This window comes from Oryzias latipes, chromosome 19 (genome assembly GCF_002234675.1).
Source record: "Oryzias latipes chromosome 19, ASM223467v1".
Classification (NCBI taxonomy): Eukaryota; Metazoa; Chordata; class Actinopteri; order Beloniformes; family Adrianichthyidae; genus Oryzias; species Oryzias latipes.
The window spans coordinates 5,980,276-6,006,677 of record NC_019877.2 but is presented as its reverse complement, the minus strand read 5'-3'; the positions used below and the strand labels follow the sequence as shown (position 1 = coordinate 6,006,677).

At 38.7% G+C, this 26,402-nt stretch overlaps 1 protein-coding gene across 3 annotated transcripts in view; it reads right to left on the bottom strand.

Annotated features, from left to right (window-relative positions):
- LOC101163116 (pro-neuregulin-3, membrane-bound isoform) overlaps positions 1-26,402 on the bottom strand; it is a 255,441-nt gene that overhangs the window by 50,051 nt on the left and 178,988 nt on the right. For all 3 annotated transcript variants that reach the window (XM_011487979.3, XM_011487980.3, XM_020712193.2), the window contains one exon: positions 297-370. In XM_011487979.3, coding sequence (XP_011486281.1) covers positions 297-370 — 74 coding nt within the window. The remainder of the gene's footprint in view (positions 1-296; positions 371-26,402) is intronic.

Genomic DNA, 26,402 nt, shown 5'->3' with positions numbered 1-26,402 from the left:
TTTAACAACCGTTTAAACAATAAACCTAATTCCAGCGATTCCCTAGCAAAGAAACAGTGCGCTTTATGCTGTTAAGGAACAATTTTCATTTGTAATGTGTTGCATATCAGTGGAAAGCCGATATGAAAACTTTCTTCTCTTGCGTCCCGCTCAAACGGTTGAAAGGTTATGTTATGTCAACGATTTTGTTATGTATCTGTCACTCAGGTGACTTGTCCCGTGTTAAAGGGTTAAGAACATATTCCATGCTAATGTTGATCTTCTAAAAGAGGATTGAAACTAAGTCGACAGCGTACCTGGATCGGACAAGATGGCGTCAGTCTTGGGAACAAATTGGTCACATCGTAGGCCGTGGTAGCCCTCCTTACACCTGTGATAGACAGAAAAGAGACAAACTTAGTTAAATGGCAGAAGACAGACAATCCAAGCAAGAAAACCAAAGCAAACATGAACCACGAGTCAAAAAGGCTTTCATACGAAGAAACGGCCAAAGTGGAATGTAAATGATGACACAAAGTAGATTTCTCGCTGTGTGCTGGGATGTTGAAGGGAGATACACTAATGCTGTTGAGATGGGTGTTGGGTAGGGGGAGAGAGTGGAGGGAAATGACGCTGGGCAGGCCCAGCCAGCGCCTGCACGCTTGCTGATAGTGCTTGAATGACAGGAATGCCAAGTCCCACAGGAGGAAATGGGGATGGAGAGTCCATGGTGAGATGCAGACGAAACAAGATCCGCAGTGGAGAAGAATTCCTGACACGGACCAAATATTTTCTTTCATATCCATTTACATTAATAGTTGACATTTCCCATGGACCGTATCCCTGTGGATGTATATAGTTACTCAAATTGTGCTAGTATGTGGCACAATTTTACTTTCCATGTAAACCGCAGTATGTTACAGGATCTTGTTTTATCCATTCCTGCATATTATATTATACTGCATAGATTTCTATTTGTCACCAATTCTTGAATCAACTGTAGCATCTTATCTCATTAGCAATTAATATTCATCTTAATGACAATGCACATTTAGGATGTTCTTAAAAATAGGTCATCTGCATACAACCATAAGAAGTCACATTTTGGGTAAACAATCACAAAAAGTAGCAATTTTACATTTTCTGCGTGAGTTTCTTAATTAATTGGAAAGGTAATATTCAGAAATTTACCATGACATGCAAGCAGACACAGCATCAATAATCTTGAGTTTTATCTGATAACCATTTTTAAACACCATGCTGTATAAAAAACAACAACAACACTGTGGTGCCTGGTGGTTTGTCATCTCGTAAACATGCATTTGGAATTATTGAAAACTGCAAATGCGTTTTATCATTATTCCTTGTTAAGTCGTGAGCCATGACCTCATTTGTCATGAGATATGTCACCCTTACGCAACGCAACATGCCACGTTGTGGTCATCAGCCAATATTGAGATGTTATATAAATCCATATATCCTGGATGTATTATTAATTTTAAAAAAGGAAAAAAGGTTTCAATGTACGAGATACTGTAACACAAATCAAAACCCCAAAATCCCAACAATAAGGAATTTACGTTAAATCAAAATGGTCAACACGCAAATCTTTAGCTTTGTGCTAAAAAAATTTAAAAATGAGAAAAACTCTATAGTGATGCATTATTGGTATATACCACTTGTGTTTTATGTTATCTGAACAGTTTAGCATCCCTGTTTTTCTGTAAATGTCCCAATAAATTATGACAGAATAAAAGAATATTGCAATAAAGACGAGTACTTGTAATAAAAATCAGTCTTAATTGACTTAAATAATTTTGTTTTATTTTAACAACAAATTATTTACATTTAAGCTTAGTCTTTGAATACAGAACCACCTTAATTATGGAGAGTTAGTGTGCAGCAAAGCACAAGAACAGCTTAGGATAGGCAGAAGGTGTAAATTTGATCTTACAAGACCCACTCTGATAAAAAAAAGTGTTTTGGGTGTTTTTAACATGTTCTTTAGGTATTTTTCAAATGATTGAATACATATATTAAGAAACTTGAGCTCAAAGTTGTATTTCTGAGTATTTCTTAAAATCTGGAGCCGATTGAGAAAGTGCTTATTGGTGAAGTCGAAAATACGCTGGGTTGGCCAAAACTCCTTGCTCCACCTGAGTAGAGAGCTCTCAGCAACGGGAAATGGGGGCGGGGTTGCTCTGAGCCAAAGGTCCCACCCACAACTCAGAGGCAAATTTCTAATAACCTAGTGCTGCTTTATAGTAATTATGTCCGAAATCTTTCCCCAAGCACAACTAAAAAATATCCAGTGACCTGGCAGTTCGGAAACTTTTACGGAATACTTTCCCGAAGTAAAAACTACTACAAACATTTCACAAAGACTATGTTTGAATCAAGTGAGTTCTGAACTTCGGAGTTCGGACAGCCCTAAAAAAATGACGAACGCACTACGTAGTGAGTAGTGAAGGAATTGGGACTTTATCTTAGAAAACGACACAGGTTTTTGATTTAGCCTAAATTGGCATAATCATTATTAAAAAATACCACTGGGAACGCTTTTAAAGCATCTGTGAGGATTTAACATTTTTTGGGAAGGGAGGATTACAAAAAGGCTAAATGTAAAAATAGCTTTCTTCTTTTTCTACTCTTTGTCAACATAAAGACAGGAATAAGTGATATACTGCAAACATTCGTAAGGCATTGAAACCTGATTTCAAGGGTAAGTCACCTCTCCCTTGACATTGCTCGGCTCGAGCACAGATGACACTCTTTTATCTTATTGTGTGCGCCGAGGCACCTTGTTAGTATTCAGGATCGCCGGCAATCTGTTTATGTCTGGGCTTGCTTTCTGTTTGTATACCCCCCCACCACCCACCCCGCCCCATCTTTGTGCAACATTGAAATAAGCTCAGCTGTCACTCAGCGAGATACAAACAATGCTTTATAAATGTGACTCCATGAACATGGCGCTGAACGCCTGAATGGGTGATGAACAATGTGAGATAATGACGCTTGCTATGAGTGTTTGTTTATTTATTTATTTTTTTTACATGTGTGTGTTGAAGGTTGAAATCCAGATAAGGGGTGTGTGTGTGTTTGGACTGGAGTGCACGTGACAGCTTTCTTCAGTGCGTGGGTTTATCTCATGTCGAGTGGTTTTTTTTGTTTGTTTTTTTGCCTGGGTTGTCTGTGACTACCCAGCTGCTTTTAACACATGCTCTATTAAGAGGGGGGGAAAAAAAGATGTCTGGAGGAAAGGATGATGGAGGGGTGGGGAGATGTGCCGCATAACTAATCACAAACCTGCCCGTTAATTAGCACAAAGAAAAATGGAGGGACGGTTTGCGTAAGAGGGGAGGGGAAAAGGCTTCCAGGAGGAGACATCACGAGGATGTGAGCCACCCTTTCGTTTACCTTCTGACACACAAGCAGATCCGCTTCCACATGTGTTCCAATATCAACTCCATATGCCGGAGTTGCACTGGCATAAGGGAAGGGTTGAGCTCTTGTTTAGTTGATTCATTTAATACCCTTAGCTTAATGTGTAATAAAGGCTTCGTCAACATGATTCTAGTGAGATAAACTGCCTAAAAAATGAGAAATCTTTTTTTTCCTTTATCAACGTGGCTTCAGGGCGCTGGATCACGTTGCTCTCTTGGCTGTTTGCTTCATGGCCTTGACAGTTGACGTGTCCTTGTTCAGGGTGTTGCTCCCAACCTGTTGGACCAAATGTCTGCCAAATAAATTGGTGCTTTTGTCTCACAGGTTTCAGTGGTCTTCAATCTGAAGCTTAAGGTTCACTTATGACCTTTAGAAGACTGTTTCTGAGTTCATCTGAAGCCCTATGCTATATGTACAGACTGGGTATGTGATGCCATGCAGTGTTCACACAGGTCTGTCCCTACCTAATACTAGCGCATGAACTCACAGCTGGAAGAAGCTTGGTGCGAAAAATCAAATCATGCTTCAGGTTTTGTCTTTCACAGATCTATTCCGATTTATGAAAGACTCGGTTTCATTTGATTTATATAATTCCAGCCAGACACAAACCACATCCATGGCACCTCCATGTTTTTAAAAGGACGCTAACCATATGTCACTAACCCTGATAAGTCAAAGTTCAACTTTGTTGAACTTTCACTGTGCGTTCAATGCCCACACATTTTGTTTGTTTGTACAGTATTTGTAAGGAAAATGTAAATTACACACACACTCATGACACATGAGTGGAGCTGTCCTACCGTGGTCTTATGCCACACTATTCGTTGGTAAGGCTGTTTACCGAGTGGGCCCAGATGCCAGTGGGACACTTGTGATGCCAACACAAAAGATGCTCTGATTGTTTTATTTCTTTATTTCAACCAAGCTGCACACAAGGGGAGCGCACTTATCTCGTGAACAGTACTAACGGAGCCCTTATGCAGTGCATAGGATTAGGGGTTTGGAAAAATGAAAATCTGTTAGTACTTCAACCATAGCTACCTACCTTTACATGTCATTTAAGTGTTTGCTACAACCTGTCTCTTGCAGCAAGGCCATAGAATAAAAAAAGAATAAAAGAGCTTAATAAATAAAAGAATAAAAAAGTATAATTTTCGCTCTACAAGCTCACCAAGCAGTCTATGATCTTGATATTTTGTGCGCCTCCATGACCTGTATACAAGTTTGTCCAAGCACTAAGGCTTAAGGAACATGCCACATGTTTACTGCTGTTAACAGATACTGTGACTAAAAACACAATAGGTCAAAACCAACAATAATTAGCAATAATAAAAACAGCACAGAAGTAAATCAAATCTGCAATATGGTTAAAAAAAAATGGTTAGATATATTTTTCATGTGTATTTATAAGTCCTTGATGCGTTGTGTGTTTTCTAATGTAAGTACTTTTTGAGTAATTCATTCTAAAAGGCTTTTTTTTTAAATAAGGCCTAATCTGCTGCAATAATAAAACCATTGACATGAACAGCAGTTTCCAGGTTGTTAGAATTGAAAGCTCTGTTGGAAACTATTAGTATGTTGCTAAAAAAACACCCCCCACCCCACCCTCCAGAGCTCCAAAAAGATGGCGAGTTTTAGTTCTGGTGTGACACGTGAGAACAATTACAGACTCCCAATTAAAAAGTCAATTTTTCAATAATAAGAAAAAACAACAAATCCAGTCTGTGAACATTTGGTTTTTCACATGAAAGAATATATGTCAAACTGTATGCTGAAAATCACTAGATTGAATAGTATGAAGTAATAAAATGACATAAATGTGCGCCGTCTTCTTAGTGAATTATGAACACAATAAAGAAGGCGTTTTATTCTGAAATGCAACATGCTTAAAAAAATGGTTTTAACTAGTTATTTAATCATTAGTTAGCTTCAAAACAGAGGAGTTGTTGTTATGTTTAGCTCTTTGTTATAATAAACCTGTAATGGATTCCTACTTTTGTCTGTTTTCAAGCCTTTTCAGTTGCACATTTAAATCCAATAAGGACATTTTCTTATAGAAATAAAACTACAGGACGTGTTCAGACCAGGATGGTTTGTTGGGGATGATGGGATCGGCAGGAAAATTATTTTCTTGGGACATATTGTGTTGGTGGACCAACTGGCCGAACAAAATGACTCAATGAGGATAGTAATAACCACCGACCAAGAACAGAAAATAAGCATACGCAAAATAAAGAAAGTCAAAAACTGGTGTTGTCATAAAGACACAATCTTTGACAATATAGAGTCCTCATCGCAAAATAACATTTCTTTTTCTTTGGATTCCTGCTCTGGTTTGTTTATGACACTTTCTATTAATGCTTTTCTTTTTTGTTTTGTCAAATAGTATACAGTTTACACAGTGAGTGAACCATGCCAGTAAAAAGTTTAGATTAACAAACGCAGCCGAAATCTGTTGAGGACAAAACATTCGTGGAAGACGAAAACACGCTAATGCCAGAGCTTCAAACTGCAGCGTCTGGAGGCTGACAGAAGAGTGACTGCTTCCAACGTGACACTTAAGAGGTCCCTTGTCTTAACAATCGATGACTCTGAGATGCTTTGACATGGCAAAGGGGCTCAGTCAAAGATAGGGAGATGGTTTTAATCTTCTGTGATGGACTGTCGACCTGCCTGGGGTGTCCTGTGACTCCTGCTCAGGAGATCCGGATGGATGGTACAGAAAATGGATTTTATTTCAAGGCAGTTCTGAACTCAAGAGCTCATTAAACAGCAATCGGGACAGAGCAACTGGAAAACACAAAAATTAAAGGTAATAAAAGGCTTGATTTGAGCGCTGTTGTTTAGTCTAGACTGATGAAATACAGTTTGTTTTTTTAAAGAAATGACTTGTCTAAAATGAGAGGCAGCAATAAAAAGGAGAATTTTAATTGCGAACTACAGCTAGCGGATCAATTAATAAGCAGGAAACTGACAGAATCAAACCTAAGAACTCCACAATATGATGACTGAATAAGCCAATTTGCCTTTAATTATCCAAATTTTGAAAAATACTTTCTCATGATCAAAGGCAATCTTTTTTTGGCAGCGGGGGCTCTCTTCAAACTCAGCAGCCACGTTAACAGGTCTTTTAACTCGAGCCTCTTTTCAGATGGCACACCAAATGGTACATCTCATTTCACTGAGTCAGGTGTTACCCTTTCTTTTCATATTTGACCTACAAGTCAACCAAAATAAAATCGGCATTTGCATGTGTACTGGAGCACAGGCACAATGTGACATGATGTTAATTACTAAATATTGAAATAATTTAAAAAATAACGCTCTGGGTTTGCTGATTAATGTAGCAATCTAATTTGCTCACTTCAAAAGAGTGACACCTGCTGTAGTCCATGACACATTTAACATACATGAATAAAACCCAGCTGCGTCAAGCTACGCCAGATTCCAATGTTATTACATTTCATCACAAATGTTTCAACATGCATTCACACAGATTTCCCTTATCTACTCTCAGTGTTTAAACCTTACATTTATTAAAAGCCAAAGTTGGCTGCAATTTTACATTTCTCTAAGGTTTAGAAAAAAAAATTAGAACAATTCAGGGCCAAGTGCCTGGAATAAAAACAAAATTTTCCATTTACTGCAAAAGCAACTCCTATCTGTCCTTTACAGCAGAGCAGCAGAGAAGCTGCTGTTGACATGATTTATACTTTGAGCCAGTTTGACGGATGCCTCATAGTAGTGCGTTTTGAGCTACACACACCAGTGATATGCATATGCCAGGATGTGTCACTTCTCCAAACTTTCCTGTTATGAAAAGGAACCATCCAGGCAAAAGTAACTGAGGTGGCAGCCATGAAGTTTTTACCAACGTGATGATTCAAGCTATTTATGATGTGGAACTGCCAAAAAAAGATACCAAATAAACACATCTGTTGTACGTCATACATATAGCTGTATTGTACTGAGAAAGTCAATTATGGGATGATATGGGCTGCTTGTGGGTAAAAAATAAATAATTGGGAAACCTGTGCAAGGCATGCAGGTAGCATACACCAAAATTCAAAGTCCTGGACAGTTCGTTGAACCGGTAGAATAAAAATGTTCATGCACATTTTTTTCTACACGCATGCTGCGAGCAACAGGTCATAGCGAATGCATGTATAGCAAATACTTATACCACTTGATTTTTTTGTTTTAATCCTGCGCACTGTACTACGACCCCATTAGTGCTGTTGCTGTGATAAATGCGTGTTCCTTGTTAGCAGACTGACTATTAGAAGTTAGGATATTAGACAAAAAGAGTGTAGTCTCTATGGACATCCAATGGTAAATGGTAAATTGCGTATACTTATATAGCACTTTTTACCTTCTTTCAAAGGCCCAAAGCGCTTTACAGTCACAGTCCCATTCACCCATGCACACACACATTCACACACACACACACACACACACACTGATGGCGGCTCCGCTGCCAAACACTGGCGCCAACCTCCCACCAGAGGCAAGGTGGGGTTAAGTGTCTTGCCCAAGGACACTGCGACACATGGGCGTGCAAGGCGGGTATCGTACCTGCAATGTTACGATCATGGGTTGACCGCCCCACCGCTGCACCACGGCCACCCCAATGGACACATATTGGAGTTTAATGATAGCTCGATCATTTTTTTCCTGCCATCACATGTGTTGTCCTCTGTGATGCAGTTGGTAATTTTTAAGTTATAGTGAAATAAACGTACTGTTCCTCAATCCAAATAGTGTTTTCCAATTAATGTACTTGTACCATGTACTTCATGATACCCTTACCACACGCGCGACACTCTTATGTTCCATTTTCATGATGTCCCTTGAATTGGCCGCACAAGCCTCAAAGCAACTGCTAGACACACTCATGCTCCCCTTAGGATGCATCCGCTCGTGTCCGTGACCCTCCAAAGCCTGGACAACCCAATAATCTGCAGCCCCTTAACAAGCCAACTCCCCCTACAGGTACATGTGACAAAGACTTCACATAAAAACACACCTACTGTTAAATTAAACATTTCAACTAATAAGCCTATTAACTGTAGGATCATTATAAAAAAATTAAGACAGATAAGGCCATCTTCTTTTCCTCAGTCTTGACTGCATTCATGATTTACGGATTTACAGTAGGTTTCATTATCTGGGGCAATACCTCGATGTAGCCGCCGCTGTGATGTCCCCATTTTGCTGCAGGGATCATTAGATTTTCATCAGCTAAGACAGTAAACAACCCTGCTGTGGCCATCTCATTCATCTATAGAAACACACAAACACACTTGCGCTCGATCACATTCTAAAATGTCATTTGAACTATAACGATAAATAAAATATCTCAGTGGGGGCTTGGCACAAAAAGGGGAAAACACAGCATGCAATGTTCTGGTCTGGTGTGTCCCATCCACAACGTTCCAAGAACTCATTAAGCTCTCTGAGGATGAAGATGTCCTGCCGTATTTGCCATCCACATCAGCAGGGCTGAGCGTGACGCTAAGAGCGGGTCATGCAGGCGTGTGCACTACATCATGACAGAGCTGCGGAGATGTGAGTCCATACCAGGTGCTATTTCAAAGGACGGGAGATAACACAGGAAGAAATGCTGATGGAAGATGAGCAAAAAGGGGAAAGGTGGGATGTTGCTAAGAAGATACACTCACCTTTCTCACTTTTCAAGAACAAAAAAAAAAGGGCTGTCAAATTAGTGTGTTTTATGTCAAAGAGAATTGTGAACATCAGCATCTGCCCGCTAGGATTAGCATCCTGTGAAGGAAGCTGTTTCTCAAAGTTCTATTCCAAAATGATCTTTTCCTGCTTAACAGGGCGCTCAGATGGAGCTCACCGGATATGGAGCACCGCAAATTAAATGGTCTATTTTTTTTACTTGCGTTATAGCGCCCAACAATCTTTAGGAACAAGACAAAAGAGTAAAAGATAAATATGTCGGTCAGACTTTATTGCCAGCGCTCACAGTAATTGTAGTAATCTGTTTATCCTTGTTAGCCACGTCAGCGCATTAACAAAACCTGTAACTCCCAATCTTATTAGCAACATGTAAGAAATCAGACTAATATCGCTAAAACATGCTACTGTGACTACGCTAACTTCCATCTTTGTTAGTTACACATAGAAAACCGTAAAGCTTTTTAGTGCGTCTTATCCCATACTGCGGAATAGAAGTTTTCTATAATAACTTTTAAAAAAACAACCTTTACAGATATATTTTATTATGTATTTAAGGGATGTTCTTCTTGAACCAAAATGATAAAGATTGCAGAGATGGTATTTGAAACGCAGACTTACGTCACACATGAATAATATTGAAGTTTGGGACTTATGAAAATTTTTGTTTTGTTTATTCTTATTTTTAAGCTCCAGGAGATCTTTGTCAGATCTAAAAATAAAATACAATGTCTTTGCATTGAGAATACAGAAACACCAACTGTCTGTTTTTTGTGTTAGAAGTAGTTTATTGTCAAATTTCTGCCAATAAATATTAATTTTGTGTTTTATGTTTAAAGTCTTAATTGAAGTTACAACCAAAGACTTGAGTTGAATTAATCATCAAAAAAGGACTTATTTCTGAAAGATTGGCCAAACAATAAAAACATTTAATAATTCATCTCAGTTAGAAAAATATCAAATCAAAGAACAAGAGAAAAGACTGGGGAACATCATAGATTTTAGTGGCAAAAAAGACAGAAAAGAAACTGCAGCCTTGACTGCAAACTAATTATAATGATCTAAATACAGAAACTTTATGCGAAATTCAGACATGAAATACAAAACCCTGCCAGAAACTAATAAATCCAAAATAATTGAAAATATGATCCCTACTAAATCAAACAAATTAAACTTCTGTCTTGCGTAATGTCAAGAGTCAACACAGCGATTGCTAAAAGGAAAGCAGGCTGATCTTTGAATTGCAATGTTCAAAACAAAGACAGCTATTAGCCAAGTTAGCTGCCAGACCAACAAATCTAGCAAACTGTATGTGTGCATTTATTAAAAACTTAAATGTTAAAGGGCCTTTATTAGAGCTTTTGAGTTTATTATAACTGGAAGGAGCTGCATTTCCAGAAGAAAAATTCAGGGTTGAATGCTATGTTGCTGAATAAAAATGAAACTGAATAAAAATGAATGAAAAAGGGAAAAATTGGCAAAAAGAAAAAAAAACACAAAGAAATGATCACAGTTGACCATAAATAAAGTGAAAACAGAACAATAACAAAAAAAAAAATTCATAAAAAAGGCCAACCCCGGGTCTTGAAACAGCGAGCTTCTGCACCAAGGATTCCCGATGTATTTCAATGGAGGCAAAAAGCCTGGAATATCTTGAAAAGTTCAAGGATTTGAAGGACTAAAAGTCATAGATGGAGAAAGCTGAAAAAACTGAACATTTTAATAAAAATAGTTGGACGAGTTAAGCGGGAAAAAATGGCAGAAGATACTATTATAAAGAAAGAGAAACAGGAAAACGTTGGGTTGAATGTTGGTAATTTGATCTCATTCTATGGAAACCAGGCTCTCTGAGCACCAGCCCCTCCCAAATCCATGAAAACGGGTGAGTCCTCACATTGTGACGCCACAAAGTGAAGAACAGCCCCTTCAGCACCGCCCCCAGGCTAACACACACACCCCCACTTTCTCCATGGATCTAGCGGTGTTTGGCTAAAACGCTTTCCTTTTAAATGAACAATGTGCATATCAATCTTTGTAAAAGTTTGGATGCTGTCTGTTTTTGTAGGCAAAACACAAACACACTGTCGAGGCTGGATGATGATGTCATGAAATGGGCGGCACCCACAAGGAGTGAAAGGCGGAGCCTCTGAGATGGAGTCGTCTTACTTCCGGGTAGGAAAATAAGCTGCGAAGATAGCTTATAGTTCATAAAAAATCGTTGTTTAGAGTGCCAAAGGTAATATATTACTATATATATATATATGGATTTAGTTTACTCTGAAAGGCTTAAGAATAGCATGACAAAAACCCTTTAAAAGACCACTATAATAAATAATAAACACAAAAGATAATCAGGGAGGGTCTTTAACTGCATCAAAAAGGATTATCATACTTGAAAATGTATTTCTTTATTTTTTCCTAATGAAACTTTTCAATAACATGTTCTACACTAAGCTTTTAAAGGAGAGGACGCACCTCATCTATGATTGAAAGCTTATAAAGCAAATGCCTGTAAAATGCACACAGGCTCTTTTTCAGCTCTTTAAGAAAACAACTCGATTTCAGCACTTTCAAGATTTATGTGCACTCAAATCACATTTCCTTTATATAGCATGCAAGGGATCCGGGTGGATCCCCAACGCAAAGACAAAAGCCACCATTTTCTCTGATGTGTCCAGACAACACCACCATGTTCCACACATCTTCACCTAGCCATTACTGAAGGGGCCCTAAATTATTCAGTCAGTGTGCTGATGCTGTTCAGAGTTCACCGCACTTTTAGTAAAGTTGTGTCAAACAGGCTGTTCTCCGATAAAAATTTTAGCTCACATTAGTGTTTTTTTTGTTTTTTTTTTTCCTCCTTTGGAAGGGCGTGAAGAAAAAAAAGGAGATTAATTCCGTTTTCTTTGCATCAGTCCTGAAGGGGCCGTGTAAATAATAACAAGCAGGATGAGCTTTAGCACACCTCGCTGACAACCGAGGGGCCCCGGTGGCTTCCCGTCTCTCCCTTGTCATCTTTCATAATCACATTATGTCCTCTCAAGGTGCGGTTCAAGCACCCCTGCTAAATTTGTAATGTACTGCATCATCGTGGAGGCAGCAAGCAGAATGTGTTGTGGCTTTATGCCACTGGCACTTGCTTTCAGGGAGCGATCTGATGAATAATACAAGTCACAGAATTGTCTCAAGTGGTTTAGGCAGATATTGTGTTGGTGGCTCTCATGAGCTCTTTGGTATCTTTAAAATAGCAATGAAGGCTCTCAGGTGAGACTTTCAAAAATTATTTTTGGTGGCTGATGAGCCTCTAGTCTTATTCAGACTCACTAAATGTGTAATTAAGAATGAGATGTAGCCTAAAATTGCAAACAACATTTTAGCAGTGTTAACAATATGCTAATTGCTCGTTTTGCTATTAGAAAAATTAGCTAATAAGCTACTTTTTCGAAATGCTTATAAAATGCGGTCTTGGAAAACCTACACTTATGTTAAAAAAATAAACATGGCATATCAACAATTTTTGAAAATGCTCAAGTATTTAAAAACTAACAAAGAAAAACAGTTAATATCCCTTTAAATATTTCTTAATAATCAATTATAATCACTTTCAAATTGTTTAAAAAAAGAATTGTACATATTAAATACTCTTAATATTATTTCTTTTATTCCTAAGCATGAAATAAATGTGTTAAATTAAGTCCTTAATATAGTCACACACTGATCATCTTTTGAGCAATTTTCAAAGGATTTTTATCTATGATGATGCCGTTTTTAGCCAAAATCAGACAAACTGTGTTGTTTTCTAGGTCATAGTTTCTGCAGAGAGGAGCAAACCCTGCCCCCTTTCCCCTCCCCAAAGCTGAGAGCTTTGAGTTGGACCTTGTGGCCTGCCCAGCGTGTCTTCTGTGTCACAAAAGCGTTCTATTTCAAATGGCGTGTTTCCATTTGCTCTTGATTCACAACAATTTAAACAAAGAAATACTTTTTACATTTTGGTCTCAAATTTCTTAATATATGTCCGTCATCATCAGAAAAATACCACAAGAACTTATTAAAAACACTAAATTCACAATTTTCATCGGAGTGAGCCTTTAAATAAGGTTTTTTAAAAAGTATATTTGAAGTTCTAAGACATCCTATCAGGTAAACTGACTTTAGAAACATTATTAAATAAACGGTTAAACTGCGCTAAATAACATTAAAATGTTTTGCTTTCTTTTTAGCTGTTCTTACATATTTTAGATATTTTTACATTATATATTTAAACTTAATTATTTAACCCTTATGCTATCTTAGATGGCCCCACCCTCACATTGACGTGTTCTCCCTACCATGACAAAGGTGGATAAAGGTGGAAAGATTTCATGTAATCCATGGACACCAGTGAAGATCACAAATCATTGAAGAAAAAAGGTTCAGCGCAATGTCTAGTGCAGGGGTCGGGAACCTTTTTGGCCAAGAGAGCCATAAACGCCACATATTTTGAAATGTAATTTCGAAAGAGCCATACAATAATGTAGTGTCCCTTTCCCACACTGAGGCACGGAGACTTAACCTCTTTTAAGGTTCTTTATTCCGATTACTGCAGACCGCAACAAACGCCGAACAATTAATTCAGCAACTCCTGAATCTCTCCCGCCGACACGAGAGCGCGTCTCCCAACTTTATATTCCCCTGCTCCCGCTGCAGCCCTCCCCTTTCCCTTATTCGGCCCATAGCTGAACCCCATTGGTCCAAACTACCTAACAACAGGCTGAGCGACAGAACTGAGAGCCAATCAGCTCTCTGCTTGATGCGGTCAATGAACTCCAGAACTTTTAACGCGGCCCAACAGCCATCCAACTCAGTCCGCGACAATATGTTTAAAACTAAAATACAAGTGAATGTGTGCATTTGATGTAATTTCAACCTTTTTAAAGTACAATAAGTCTGTGGATTCTTTTTAATACCATTGTTATGCTGTTTCTAATAAATGATGAGTATTTCTCGTGGTAGTTTTGCTGATGGTCTAGTCTGGTTTACGTGGTGAGTTTCTGCTTCATGCAGGCGTTGAGACTTTAAACGTGATCTTAGGTTGGTATGAATGTTTTGTAGATGTGAGACAGACTGCTCACATGCGGACCTGGAGCCAAACACACACTCACACGCTGCAGTGAGTGACAGGCAGTGGGTTTTACGTTTTTACAATCCCTGCGCGATTCACCTGCTGCCTGTCCCCACAACACCTCAGCCCCACCCTCTGCTTTCTCCCTCACACATCCCGTCCCCGCAACTGCGCGCTCTTTCTCAGAGACGGGAGCGCGCAGTTTTAGGCACGGCAATTCACAGGTTTCCGGGTGGTACAAACTCTGTGAATTAATAGACAATTTTAAACTTATACTAGTGCTGGCGCAGATTTGTCTCTCTAAGCACCGCTACTACTGCGCGCCTCTGCCATCGCATCGCGCACGAGAAGGACTGGTCTAATGAAGAAAAAAAATTTGAATTAAAGATTTGTCTGCGAGCCACATGTGACCATCAAAAGAGCCATATATGGCTCGCGAGCCTTAGGTTCCCGACCCCTGGTCTAGTGGGTCTAGATGATCCAACTCCCAATGTTAAAGTGCCTAGGATAGAACAAGGGTTACACAGCAAAATCTGAACTAGAAGGTAATAAACTCCTGAACCAAAAATACAGTACAGTGAGAAGATCAGATAACTCAAATGCCAATTCCTAAATACACTGATAAAACTGACAAAACGTGAATCAAAGGAGTACAGAAACCAAGCTGTACAGCAAAAAGCTATAAACCAAAGTTAAACAGTTACTTGCATGACAAATATTATAAATGATAAACAATGTTTACACATATTATACATCTCTGCTTAACCACTTCTACAGTTTATCAAAGTCAAAATAACTAAAACAGGGCAAGTTTTTTAACATCAAAAGTATAAAAAGTACCTTTATTCCTATAACTCTGTAATATAAGCCATAATCATATTCAGTCCACCCACGACATCTATAAAGATGAATAATTCTGTACATTTTTAGCATCGCATTTCACACTATGTGATTTTCACCTAAGAAATCTGGGTTAAAATCTCCGACAGTGCGAATGCCCTCAAGAGCTGCAAGTGAATAACACCATAATGCACACAACATTATGATGTGGTTTGTTTCATAAACATCAATGAACTCGGTTATGCCCGCCGCCTTGTTTTCAAACTCGGCCTACATCTTTTGAATCAGGCTCTTGTTTTTATGCATCTGGAGAATCGTTTTGCTCTCTGAGGCGTGACAGAGTGCAAACGCCATGGCACCGTGCAGCTCCAGGTGCAAACATTGATCAGCATTCATATCAGGAGCCCTTCAAAGAGGTCAAACTCAGTTAACTTTTTGTCTGGGAAGCCATGAGCTACTTTTACTTTATCACAGGGTTAAGAACTTTTTATTTTTTGGAAAAAAACGTTTTTGTGTAGGTGAACAAAACACCAATGGAATATGTGTGATTTTGATAGCTGCAAAATCTACCCCCTCCAGATTAACCTGGCTGACATGCGAACAAACACATACCCAGTTGCTATTATTACAAGCAATTAGAGCTTGATGAACTGCCTTAAAGACAAATCCCTAGATTTAGAAACAGAATCAGCAGGTAGGAGATGGATTCAGGTTTTCTACAACAACTCTCATGCTGGTGAACAATGTAATGAGGTTTAATGTGTTTTGGTTGCAGACAGAAGTGGAAATATTATGACTACACGCTGCCTACTGAGCCTTAAATGGAGCATTTACTGATCCAAGCAGCCAGGATTAGATTCTCACATTTCAATGTCATATGAAAATACAGATCATTTTGTTCATCTTCAAATGTGTTATTTATATTTTTGTTCCTATTTATTTTGATATCTTAATATTTAATATTTTACAGGAAGCATTCACACACCTAGGAAACTGACACAGATCAAGTAAGTCACGTCTTCTTTTTGTGGGATTTGGATCCCATTATTTGCCATACTGATATACATTAACAATAAAAAAATTATAAGACAAAATTACAGTTTTTTTTCTTTGCATAATTCTGCAAAAGTGGCACTCCTTATCTGAAATGACATCACTTTAATTTCCTTTAAAAGATGTTCTGTATCTCTGACAGTAAGGAACACCAAGTAGGCAGTAGGACAGTGTGACAGCCCTCAGAAATTCATCCTCTGCATTACCGGGTCAACTTCTAATTGTAACTGCTGTGCTGCTTAGAATAGGTGACAGCATGATGGTTACGTGCAGGACTGGATCATGGGAAATCACAGTTCAATTCCCAGGAGGTGTGTTGAGCTTTATCCAGAGTGGGTTTTTGGTTAAGACCCTTCGTGCTACTCCTGCCTAACTTTGCAGAAACAAAGGGGGCCAAGTCCCAAGACCGGATAAAATACAGGATTGTGTCAGGAAGGTGTAAAAATCTTTGCCAATATTTTTAGACACCTTACAGTGTAACAATTTATTTACTAAAACTCCTTCTAAAACTGGATTTTCCATTTTTTTAAGGATTACTTTAAATGTGTGAGAACATGTTGAAAATCTGCATCTGTGTTTATAAAAGTGTAATGACAAATCTGGGTGAGGGATGGTATACGAAAAAAAAATCATGGGTAATAGGAGCCAATTGTAACTGACTCTGTTTACAGATTTCTCTTTTTTCTAATTGATGTAAGGTTTATATGATTAACGATGTTTTAATCCTAGAATATGGCCTCATTGTTGTGTGATAAAAGTTTGTGCAATGCAAAAACGGGAAAGAGCAGGACGGATATATGAAGATTAGGGTCAGAGCACAATAAAACCAGCCTCTCTCATTCGTAAATCCAAAATATCCAAATAGAAAACGACAGTGACTCGTTCTTTACAGAGAACTGCTGCTTCACTTTAGTCCAGCATTAAAAAAGTAAGACATGTTATAGTGAGTGTTTATGACAAAAGCCTCACAGGCCTCAAATGGTGTTAAGAATTATTTCCCAGTTATGCCAGAACACCGTCTTTCATAACTAATATGAACGTTTGCATTAAAATGCCTTTGGTAAAGTCAGAAGTAACAAAGGAATCTTGTTTCTTTTGAATCTCTATGCATCAAAACAAATATGATGCATATTGTCAAATACATTCATTAGAGGTTAATTAACCTCTAAAATATGGGAAATAACCTATCAGAGAGCTGGGATGTAGCTGTCCTGCATAAACTCAGCACACTATAAGGAGGTCAATGCCTTGGCAGAGCACAAAGCTGAGCCCGGCGATTGAGCTGGAGCACATAACAAATATAGTCCTTAGGCGCTAAGATAACAAAATCCCTATAAAAGATTCAAGCAATGGATTTGGGAATGAAAAACGAGGCAACGGAGCAAAGTTATAGCTGCGATGCTAATTGGAAGAGAGCAGAGCTGGATAAAATATCCCGCGGACACACTGTTGATGTGTAGTATGGATTTCTGTGTGGACAATGATCTATATTTACTATGGACTCTAAAAACACAGATTTTTGTATGATTTACATGTTGGTTAGAGGTTTTTTTTTTGTGTGTGAATAAAAGCCACTTTTTAACTTGCGGACAGCTACGGATGAGTATTGATTAAAGTCTAATTCAGTTCATCTTGATTTATTGCCAGTGCAGGCTCAGGTGTAGCGTCTGTCCGGGCTGGTGCAACTCCAGCCCGGAAATAGATGACTTCTGTCTCTTTAATTACCCTTGATCCCATGCTGCTCGGCCACTGTGATCTTTTAGACTTGCTGGAGTGAATGATTCACCGACAATGCCTTTGAATTGTTCCCCTATTGGTGACAAAGCAAAATATAAGAGGCAAGCCAAAGGACTACAGTGAGACTAAATATGATTGTCATTTGTTTTATTCGCCAAATAAAGCCAAACCCAGCAAACGTCTGCGGTAAAGCAAGCTCACACTTGTCAGAAAATGCGCCTCCAGTTACATTTTGGAGATATCCGTGTCACAGTTTAAAATTCCAGCTTAAAGGATCAACGTTAACGTGACGGGCAGGAGAAATTAAAATAAAGGGTGGGCGACTTTGGGAATTAGAAGGAAATTGCCAATGTGGAGTTCATCAATGTCACTCACGCTGCATCCCCAGTGATTGTGGTTAATTAGATTTCCCTATCCCGAACAAATCAGGCTGATAGAAAGGAGCATTCTGCGACTCAATAGTGAGCCGATGGCATTGTTGAGAGTCAGCTGTGAGCTTGGGGGATCTGGATATAGGGAGGTATTCAAATTTGTATTGTTTCTTCACAAAAAAAGTGATTATAATAGTATCAATTTCAGGTGGTTTTGTTTTTGATAGGTTTCTTGTCTGTAATCATGTAGTACAGCATGAAAATCCTTACTCAAAATGTTATCAATGTATTTAAATTGTATTCTTTTTTAACCCGTTAATGGTAAAACCCTAGAAAAAAAGTGATATTTCATATACTGCATTTATTTTGGTAAATTTGGCAATTTTAATACATTTGCCTGTAGTAATTTTGACATGCCTAAAGTGTGTATTTTATATTTTGTCAATTGGAAAGGTCTCTTGAAGCCCCAACAAAAATAAATGAATGAATCAGAACGCAACTTAGAATTTCAGCTTAAAGTCCGACTCTGATCATCTTTGGATCTTTTTTCAAAGTGTTCCTATTAGTTTTTTAAACATGACCATGCCATTTTTAAACAAAAATAATCAGAAATGCAATTTTGAGCCTCAAATTTCTTTTATATATGTCCATCATTATCAAAACAATGCAATGTAACATGTAAAAAAACACAACAGTTTTCTGGACTTGTTTTTCTTTTTTTTTTTTGTTCCCTCCATGTCTCCTCCTCTCAAGTTTTTGGGCTTCTGGGATCTGCCCTTTTGGGAGGGGTCCTGTGAGGGTTCTGTGGTTTTGTTTTGTTTTGGGTCTGAGTGGGCCTGTCAGTCGCACTAGTTCCAGGTTCATCATGATCCACAGCTGTCTTCATTTCAGTTCATTGTCCTCAGCCTACTTAAGTGTTTGGTTTTCAGGTCATCTGCTCTGCTCTGTGTTGTCACGCCTTTGTTGCTCCCAGGGTTTTGCCATTTTTCAGTTTATTCATTAAATGGCACCAAAGCTTCAGTCGCCAAACCTGGTCTCCTGCATTTTTGGATCCTACACCACCAGTTTTGAACAGAATGACCTGACCTCCTCGGACCCAGCCAGAGAATTTTGGCTGGATTTTTAGCCACTGCAGTCAGTCCACATCACAGAACACCAAGTCAGATAATTTAGCTAATGGAAACACAACAATTTCTAAAAACTAACTAAAACAACCTAAAATCCCAATCTAAAAAACAACCATGATTTGGTGGTCACTCCCACGTGTGAGGAGCTCGCCACCCCACGGCCTGAATAAGACGCCAACGTCTCCTTTGATGAATGATGAGCGCTGGTGCCGTGGCAGAAATTTGAATGTATCTGCTGTAAATCAAAGTGTTGTTAACATCCCTGTTTATTGTGATTTATTGTTTGAGTTGATTTGTGTTTGTCTGCATAATAATGATTTCACTGAAACAGTGTAATTGCCAAATTATCTCTTTTTTTCTTCTTCGAAATTTGTACAATTTTTGATAACGTTTTGCACATATCTGTAATGGAAACACAGCTAGTGAAACAATGAGTCATTTAACACCAATCAAATGTTTGAATCTTTACCCTCCTTTAATCCTCCTCTTATCACTGAAAACTAAAAATAAAGGACAGAAACCTTATTAAATCCATTTTAATCTAACATACTACAGTTTCCATCCACGTCCATCACTGGTATGTTTATCTGCACGTACAATCTGCTGCCCGGCTGCTTCTGATCCTCAACTCTTCATCTTCCTCGCTTGCTTTCGTGACCTTCATGTTGCATCTTTACAGTGTTTTACAGAGATTTAATTAAATTTGAGCTTCAAAGCCTTTAATAATCTGTCATGTTGGAGACACAACATGCTGTTGCTTATATCCCCCCCTCTTGTAACTAACAGTGCAGTGGAGGAAGGCGGAAATCTTTACTCGCAGCTCTGGCAAGAGCTTTTGAATTAAATTCTGAAATGCAGCGCTGCATTGCGCTGAAATGGCATCATTTTATGGACACTTTATTAGCCGGGATGCAGAAATGCCACAAAAGGGTCATATTCAAACAAGCCGAGTGAACAGAGAAAACGTAGCGGTGATAGGTCGTTTTCAGTATTTTCTGAAATGCACATATTTTCTTGCCCAGCTGGCTTTTGCATGTGATGTTCTGCTTTAGTTAACTACTTTCTAACGCACTGCTGATTAACTTTGCCTCAAACCCAAAGCTCCAAGTATTCACGCATCCTAATCACTTACAAAGGCAGCACATCTGCAAAAATCAGTTTGATTGCTGCAAGAAAGTGGTCCTTTTTCGTGAAGATGAAGAAAAATCAAGGTTTGTTTACAGCTTTGGTGCCAAAATTTGTTTATTTAGGACGATTGGTGATTTTTCTTTTTTTTTGGGGCCGCTGAATTAAAAAAAAGAGCTGGCTGGAATCTCACTTTCACTTTTCAAGCTGCACTGATGAGGATCCATTAATAACCAGAAGTGTCTTACCTCAGCGGATACACCTGCCTGCCTTACTGGCAAAGACCTGCTCACCTGGAACGGAGCACAGCCTGAGCTTATTAGTAACTAAATCACTGTCATTTCAACATCATTTCTGCTGTAAAGTTTGACTTAATGCACAAGAATGGGCAGAATGTTGTTAATTTTTTTTTGGAAAGTTGAAAAATTCACAAATATTTGTGATTTATTTCAATCAGATGAATATACTCACTTTTTGTCCTGCCACACAACTTATCTTTTAATTCAATTATCTATTATTGGTTCAGCTTTTTTAAGGATTTTCTATCCATGCCCACTGAAACAATTGAGGCTTTATCTCATTCCCAAAAGCTGCACCACATGTGCTAAAAACAAAATCTATAATGCTCTGCTGCTGAATCATCTAACTTTACAACATTTAGCAGACAGGAAGTTTTCCACAAAAAAAGAAGGGAAATCTCTGGATTTATGAAACCGAACTCTATATGGCAAGTTCACACTTTACCTTATTTTCTGGTTCCCGAATTGAAAGTAAATGTAGGTGCCCATATGTTTTTGGTATGTGAGCTACTTTTAAGATAAAAGGCAACCAAAAGATCTACCTAGATATAGATATAGAAATATAGATAGCTTGCTTGAATCAATTCAGATGGATTCATCGGTTTTTAATTATTTTTTTTTTTTATCAACCCAGCCTGTGTCTTTATCCTGGACTGTTTCAGCAACCATAACTAGAGCATGTCCGCCAGATATATGAGACTTGTTGTGAAGCAGTGCAAATCTTGCTCCAGGTCTTAATCCGATATATGAAAGACTTGGTGTCATATAATTCCAGCAGGGCACAAACTGCAATTATTAATTTTACGTGTATTTACATAGACTTTTCATAGGAGAAGGTGAACATGTGTTAGTGAGGGCGATGTGAACGTAGCTTAAAATTGCATATCTGACTATTTCTTTATTCAAATCGTTGTTATTCAAACTCAGAAGCAGATGAAAAACTGCAGTTTGACAGAGATTTTATTTATTACGTAGAAAATGTAATCTTCAGGCCACAAGCTTCCTGCTTTAACCTCTCAGCAATAGGAAAGGGGGTGGGGTAGGACTTTAAAACTTTAAAACTCCACTGTTGTTTGAGAAAAACAAAAAAAAGGAGTGTTATGTGTCCTGACAGATATGTTCAAGTCTCTTTTTTTAGCCCATTTTACAACCTAAAAGCACAAATTGCTTTGTCTTGTATAACTATGTTTTAACAAACTAACCATGTTCTCAGAAACATCTTGTAAAGGTTTAAAACTCCAGGGAGGTCCTGCGATCCACAAGAACATAGGAAATCGGGTTACATGCTGTAAAAATGAGAGCATGCACCCCCTTGAGATTATCGTCTGGTTTGTGGATGGGTTTTTTTTGTGAAGTCCTGTGACAATGACCCGGAGAACAATAAGCGGGGGGAGCTGAAGCTTGAGTGCCACCATCGCTCTGGCTTCATCAAATCAGAATGGGGTCTTGGTTTTAAAAGTTCTGCACAGCTGAAGGAGGTTGTTGGATTGAAATGCTGAATGAAATTTCTTTTTGATCTAAGAGATGGAAGTTGAACTTGTTTTTGCAGTCATTTAGGATTAATTTTAAAGGGAGGTTTTCTTTTGAACTAGTGAGTGATAATTAAGTGTGAAACCAATGAAAAATGGCGTTGACCTTTAAAGAAACGCAGTAGCTTTAAGGTAGAAGAGCACACGAACACGGTTCATGGTGGAAAACATATATATTTTCCATCAAGGCAATTATCTGATCAGAACTTTTACGATTCTCTGGCGAAGCTGTGGGAGCCTTCTCACTCCTTCGCTCTTATCACACTGTCAAGTCAGCACGGTTGCTCCCACACTGTGCTTGCCAGCGGAAAGGCCAGCGCTCATTAATGCCAGTGAGCTGAAAATGAGTCACAGCCCCTCGTCACGTAGCCGATCTGTGCTCCAACGGCCTGGTGGCTAAGAAACACGGCTTTTCCCGCTCGTTTGACAATCACTGCTGCTAGGATAGAAGCTGTTCTCTGAAGGCCTTATGTTGTGGGCGACAGATCATCTGGCTGGTAGTTTGGGGATTTACAGAGCATTTTTCTTCCCATTTGAAATCCTTTACTTTGACATTTCAATCCTTATCAAACAAAAATGTAATAGTATTAATAAATATTCAAATTAATTATGCAAATATCTGCCTTCTTAACACCAAAGCTAACAAGTTTGCTTGGGATGTGGGAGTGTCGCAGGACAGTACCCGCTGCTGCGCTCTGGGAAAAGTAAGATTGTCGTGTATAAGTCGTCATTATTTTTATTAAGGGCTACAGCCACAAATACAACTGCCAACGCGCCGTCCCATTTCGTTTTGTGAAAATCATTGGCGCGGTCATGAATGCAAAATGCGGCCATTGGACGTCAGCCGGGCGGGGATGACGCCATCAAAAAATCGGGCAACAGCTGGGTGGCCACAGGGCAGCGGCAGCTGGATCGTCGTCCGGCAGCAGCTCTATTTGGAGAATATATTAAGACAGAAACATAACAGAAAACGGGTCATCCTGCTTGTCACTGGACTGCCATCGCGAGACACGGCGACTGACCAATGTCCAATTTTAGAAAAAAGTTGTCCGCTTGCCACAAAATTTTAACTTTTTCTTCAGACTTCCCGGCCATTGTGCAGCGTGGTGTGACCGTCTCCTGTTTACAAGTGTCGCAGCATGGCCACCTGCCAACATTGCTGAAAAGCTTGCATTTAGGTCGCCGCGCAGTGGCATTTTGGAATATGTTACCCAAGCATTACACATGAACAAAGTTGCTAGATTTGTTGTTTGGAACCCTTTTGAATAAACGTCAACAACCATTATGACTAAGCTGGCAAACTAGTGTGTTTAGTGTTTAGTTTTGTCTTTAGAAATGGGTGATTGTCTGTGGCTTTTAACATTTTAACACCTTGGCTGTAAACTGTTTTTTTCTGACTGCACTGGGCTACAAGAATAGTGACTTGTCAACTGTTTTACCCTGCGTCTTTTCCTAACACGCTTAAGCTGGTAAGGACAGGGGCGGGGCATCCATTCCACTCTAAAAAAAGACAAGGTAATCTGGTAAATGATAGGATTTCAACCTCTAATTTATCGAGGTTGTCAGATCTTTTTGCACATTTGTATCGATAAATATGTTCTCAGGGAAAACGGACATTGAAAAAAACTTCAACAGAAAGGTAAATGTATTCTTTATTCAATATTTCTCCAAGGAAGCAGATAGACAACTGAAGTGACAAAGATTTTCACCATTATCCCATGACTACTGTGCAATTACAACCCAGGCTTGATAAGAGTGCGCATAATGCTGAGAGATAATCATGGTGTTCTGTGTGAAGGATACGCCTTTGCTGCATAAATCACTACTTTAATGCAAAACAAACATCATAGACATGTCTAATGATGGCATGCACGTCATTAATGCTGCTCAGCTCCTAACTGATAGCCTACAACTTTGTTAACACAGCAAACAGAGAAATCCCCGAGGGATCTGAATCTCCATTCACTGTGCAAAAAGCTTTAAGGCAAGCTGGCAAGTAAGCTAAACAGATTTGTGTTGCGTAATGTCAGCAGGTACCAATAAACAATGAGCCAAATGACACTAAAGACCAGCTACACATAAAGAAGCAGCGTTTTTTGTGCAAACATGTAGAAAGAAACATCGTTTCATCGTCCTATTATTTACCAATTACCTAATAATGACTTTTGTTCATTAGGTCTCATCAGGTTTCTGATGACTTCATCAAACACTTCATTCACTACTTAGCAAAACTCATTTTCCCCAAAATGGACCCTTCGACAGCTTGTTGAAGTAATTAAAAAACAATAAACCTTTGTTTATGTCCCATTTGAAAAAAAAAAAAGGGTTTTAAACCAACGTGTTAATTTGCATTTCCCCTGAAGGTATGTTATGTCGCCCACAATGTTTCACGGTTGGTGCAAGTTAAGCTGCTTGGTAGTTTGGTTAACATGTTCTTGTATGATTTTTCTGATGATGAAAATTAAGCTTAATAAAGCATTTCTGAGTATTTCTTTATTTAAATCGTTGTGAATCAGGAGTGGGAAAAAAAAGTGGTTTGTTACGAAGGAAGTAGGGCTACAAGCTCCTGGTCTGAGCTGACATCTGGCTAAAAACTGTACAGCTGGACAGCCGCGATTATCCTTGACATTTTTGTTGCACCAACGTTAGCCTGGAGGTGGGAAGGGCTGTAAGCTAGCAGGAGAGTATAAGCTAAAAATGGCATAATTATAATTAAAAGACCACTGGGAGCTTTTAAAAAAGATCAAAAGATGAATAAAGTGGGACCTTAACACCAAAAATAAAACTTTTGTGAAAGCCAAGCCATCTTGGAAGGTCAAGAGTCTTTGTTTGATTCATGTCAATAAAAGAAAAGTTCATGTTATTCTTTGAGAAATTAATTAAATTAATTTATTAATTAAATTAAATTAATCCTGCTTTAAGGGCGTAGATTTCCATTTTCAGCTACAGCAGGGAGGTTTTAGAGACAGAAAGAACTGGCATGTAACAAACGGACCAACTGGCAGGCAAGAACTACTAAAAATAAAAGAATTGTATTCAATTCTATAATAAAGATCCTTCAAAAAGCAAGGCAGTCTCTAAATGTCTGCTTTCTCCTTCTGTAACAACCGTTTCATAGCAACACCAAACTATTTTTTTTTTCTGGATGCTGAAAAAGATGTTGGAGATCAAAACAGAAAAAAAAAAGAAAAAAAAAACTTGAAGCACATGTTTTGGGTGACAGCTCATAATGAATGTTTATCTTTTATGTTTGCCTGATGTTGGAACATGCAGTGGTTTGCAAACCTGTCAGAGCAGATGAGGCACAGAGAGATACCTGCATACGGCGCCTTCAAAGCACAAGTCGGCTTTGATTCCTCGCGGGCTTTCTAATTATCAATGTGGCTTTCAAATCACAAGAGCCAGTTAGAGTTTCTAATTTGAAGTTATGGATTCCCAGAAGATAATTTTTTTTTTTCTGGGGTTTGATGGAAAACCACGAGACAGATTTTTCCAAACGCGAAAACTCTGCAACTTGGTAATTAGAATAGTGTTGCCGCAGCAACCATAAGATCAGCGTCAGGTGTCTCTATTCAAAGGGGCCCTGCACAGGTGATAGCCAATGAAATAATTATGCAAATTCAGTTCTGAATATTCATCATCTATCTGACTAAGCTGAGAAATGCATTCTGGCCTTGATGGAACAGTGGAGACTAAAAATATCAGAGAGGAAGTCATCTGTGAGAGCAGGTGCTGGGGATCGCTTGGAAAATGAGCATTTCAATCTGTATTATTTTCCTGTGGAAGGAGGCGGCGTTTGAAAAACAAACAAAACAAAGCAAAGTTGATAATGTTCCGTCACGGCGGACAGACTAAAGTGGTGAAACCGGAAACTTCTAACTATAATCCAGACGCCTTTGATGTCGGATGGAGGGTGAGCGGAAATTAATAAGATAAGGGGGAATCTTATTAGGCACAAACCCAGTGGAGGACTGTCAGAGGATTGCAAAGCACCTCTGTGAAAATGCTGGCTTTTTTTCCGCGGGTCAAAGCGCATAAATATTTTGTCTTTTCAGAACTGCGAGCTCGGCGAGGATCTGTTTATTTTTTTATTT